Raw genomic sequence first — 2,771 nt, 5'->3', positions numbered from 1 at the left:
AATTTTGATTAATGTCTTGAACATTTTTCATCATTGTGAGCACGAAGCTTAAATTGCAAAGCACGTTTTTCTAAAGAAAAATCGATTTTGAGAAAATAATTTCTAAATATGCCTTGATTTTCCAAATTTTACTGTTCAAATTTTACTGTTTAGATGAATTTATGTGACTTTATCTTTTTTTTATTCCTCTTCTCGTATATAAATTCAACCATAAAAAAGCTTTTGATCGTGGTTAGTTTTTTTTTTTCAGATGGCCACTGGTCTCTCAGCAGAACCACTCTCCAGTCAAAAGCGATGGGTTGTGATTTACCCAGCTTACATTGATAAGAAGAAGACAACCAAGCAGGGACGAAAGATTTCTAAACTTTTGGTATACTTTTCAGATCAAGAAAAATTTATATAATGTCAGTTATACAGGCTGTCGACAATCCAACCTCTGCTGAAATTCACGATGTTCTCGCCGCTGTCGGATTCAATCCACTTCTGGAGCGAACAAAATGTTATCCACGAGACGGCGATCGTGATTTTGAAGTTCAAGGACGTGTTCGAGTTCAGCTGAAAAATGATGATGGAACACCGAAGCATGCACAAAAAACGAGTAAGTATTGTAAAATTTCTCTCGAAGAAGTTTTTCATAACTGTTGATCAACAAAAATATAGTCAACTGATTTTTTTTGAAACCATATTTTCAAAATGAACATTTATTATTCCAGGGGATGAAGTCTTTAAACTGGCGGCCGAGATGATTCCAAAGCTGAAGACACGTCAACCAGGATATTCCGCTCCAGCAGTCGCATCGAGCTCGGGAGCCGCTGGAAAGAAGAATAAGAAGAAGAAGTAAAATCATTTTGTTTTTATGTCTAATATTTATTTGAATTTATAAGCATGAAAAAAATTAATTAAACTTCTAATCTTTGTGAAATATAATTTCAGTAATGTGATAAGAATCTTTTCTGGAAACTGTAAATTCTCAATACTGATTGTGAGTGCACACTCGTGTCTCACACTTATGGAGTATTGTAAGAAAGCTTGTTCATTTTTCTTTCTGAATGAGTGTATTTGTGAAATGAGAAAGCTGAATCAGAGTTTCGAATTTATTTATCTCGGGTTGTTGGTTTTACAGTGAAAACAAAAGAACGTGGCTATCGGGATAGGGAGAAGATGATTATCTCAGAATAGTTATACTTTTTGGTTTGTTCCAGGGTTATGAGAGACGGGGTAAAATTAGAAAATAGATAGGGTACGGTGAAATAAATTATTTTGATTGTTTTGCAAGTGGAGAAGATAAAAAGATATAATGATGAGACAGAATTGAAAAATTCAGTTCATAGTTGAATAATTTAAAGTCGAGGAAACAATGATAGAGATCGGTTATAATAAAATCATTCGGTGAAAAGATAAGGATACTGACGGGCCATTCTGGCTAGTGGTTCAGTGCAGGTTGGAATGGCGCGGACCATTTTGATGACAGTCTTGAAAGATTCCAAGGATTTTCGGAGAAGGTCAGCTGGCGTCTCATTTTTTCGATCAGTTTCCTGAAACAGAGGTTTTAATCAACAATAAATTACATTTTGCTACAACTCACATGTACGAGTCGAATGAAATGAGTATTGAACTCACTCATACCTCCACGCATCTCTACAGGAATGTACGGTAAAATTTGTTCTAACAAATTTCTCAGAAGCACAATTTTCAGAGAGGTTCCAACATCCTTCAGTCTCATTTTGTTCAACTCCTTGAACAGAAGATCGTTTTGAAGTTGATCGATGCGGACTGCCTCATTGTATCGATTTTGGAGCATCGCTTGCATATTCTGTCCGACAATCATTCCACCGGGTCCTCCGATAGCCATTCCGCGAAGCATGCCGGGGTCGTATTGAGGACGAACTGGTGGAAGGCCAGACTTGTCCTTTTCGTAATCAGTCCACGCATCTCTCATTTCTTGCTCCGTGAGTTTTTCCTCTTCGACATTGGCAAAGAGAGTGTCATGCTCAATGTAATCGACAACAGCGCTTGGATTCTGATGGATGACGTCGGCAAGAAGACGATCTTTTGGCGGAGCACAAGCAATCTCCACATCTGGATCAAATTCCGACGGTGTAAATTGATAGAGTTCTGTCAGATCATGACCCAAATAATGTCGTTGAATTTGGGCCTCGTCGACCACTCTCATAGATGTCGACTCCTTCGTTACTTGTCTTTTATAGATACGTTCTTCCATGGTTCCTTGCGCAATGAATCGATAGATATAGACAGGTTTTGTTTGTCCAAAACGGTATACACGGAACAAAGATTGAGTATCATGAGATGGATTCCAGCAAGCGTCGAAAATGATAACGCGATTAGCAGCGACCATGTTGGTTCCAAGAGATCCGGCACGCGTAGATATGAGCATCAATCTGAACATTCGTTAATTGAGAAAACTTCAAGAAACTCTATTTGGATCACAAAAGTGATTCGAGCATTTGGAAAACTACTATCTTACCGTGCTCTCAAATTTTCGGGACTGTTGAAGTGTGTCTGCACTGAATCACGTTTTCCTGTTTGAACAGATCCATCAATAACCATGTAGTCTTCCCCTTCTAGCCATGACCATGTTTCTCCTTCTTGATTCAAAGCTTCATGCCCATCGGCAAACCATTGACCAGTTCCAGCCATGTATTCAAGCATTCGCTTTATTAGAGAGAGCGACTCAAGAGATTGAGAGAAGACGAGTCTGAAATTGAATAAGTCATTACTTCCATTTTGCATTCAAGTAAACTCACAATTTA

At 38.1% G+C, this 2,771-nt stretch overlaps 2 protein-coding genes across 2 annotated transcripts; both read left to right on the top strand.

Annotated features, from left to right (window-relative positions):
* Positions 1-250: 250 nt before the first annotated feature.
* GCK72_001239 (uncharacterized protein) lies at positions 251-841 on the top strand (the record flags this gene model as incomplete). Its single annotated transcript, XM_003111359.2, has 3 exons — positions 251-370; positions 418-598; positions 714-841. The coding sequence occupies 3 exons, from the start codon at positions 251-253 to the stop codon at positions 839-841; spliced, it is 429 nt and encodes a 142-aa protein (XP_003111407.1).
* A 744-nt stretch (positions 842-1,585) lies between these two features.
* On the top strand, positions 1,586-2,548 carry GCK72_001238 (uncharacterized protein; the record flags this gene model as incomplete). Its single annotated transcript, XM_053722887.1, has 2 exons — positions 1,586-1,648; positions 1,697-2,548. 2 exons carry the CDS (start codon positions 1,586-1,588, stop codon positions 2,546-2,548), a joined length of 915 nt encoding a protein of 304 aa, XP_053591532.1.
* Positions 2,549-2,771: the final 223 nt, after the last annotated feature.

Source organism: Caenorhabditis remanei, chromosome I (genome assembly GCF_010183535.1).
Source record: "Caenorhabditis remanei strain PX506 chromosome I, whole genome shotgun sequence".
NCBI classification, from domain to species: Eukaryota; Metazoa; Nematoda; class Chromadorea; order Rhabditida; family Rhabditidae; genus Caenorhabditis; species Caenorhabditis remanei.
Note: the sequence above shows the minus strand (reverse complement) of the source record. Positions and strands in the feature narration are given on the sequence as shown.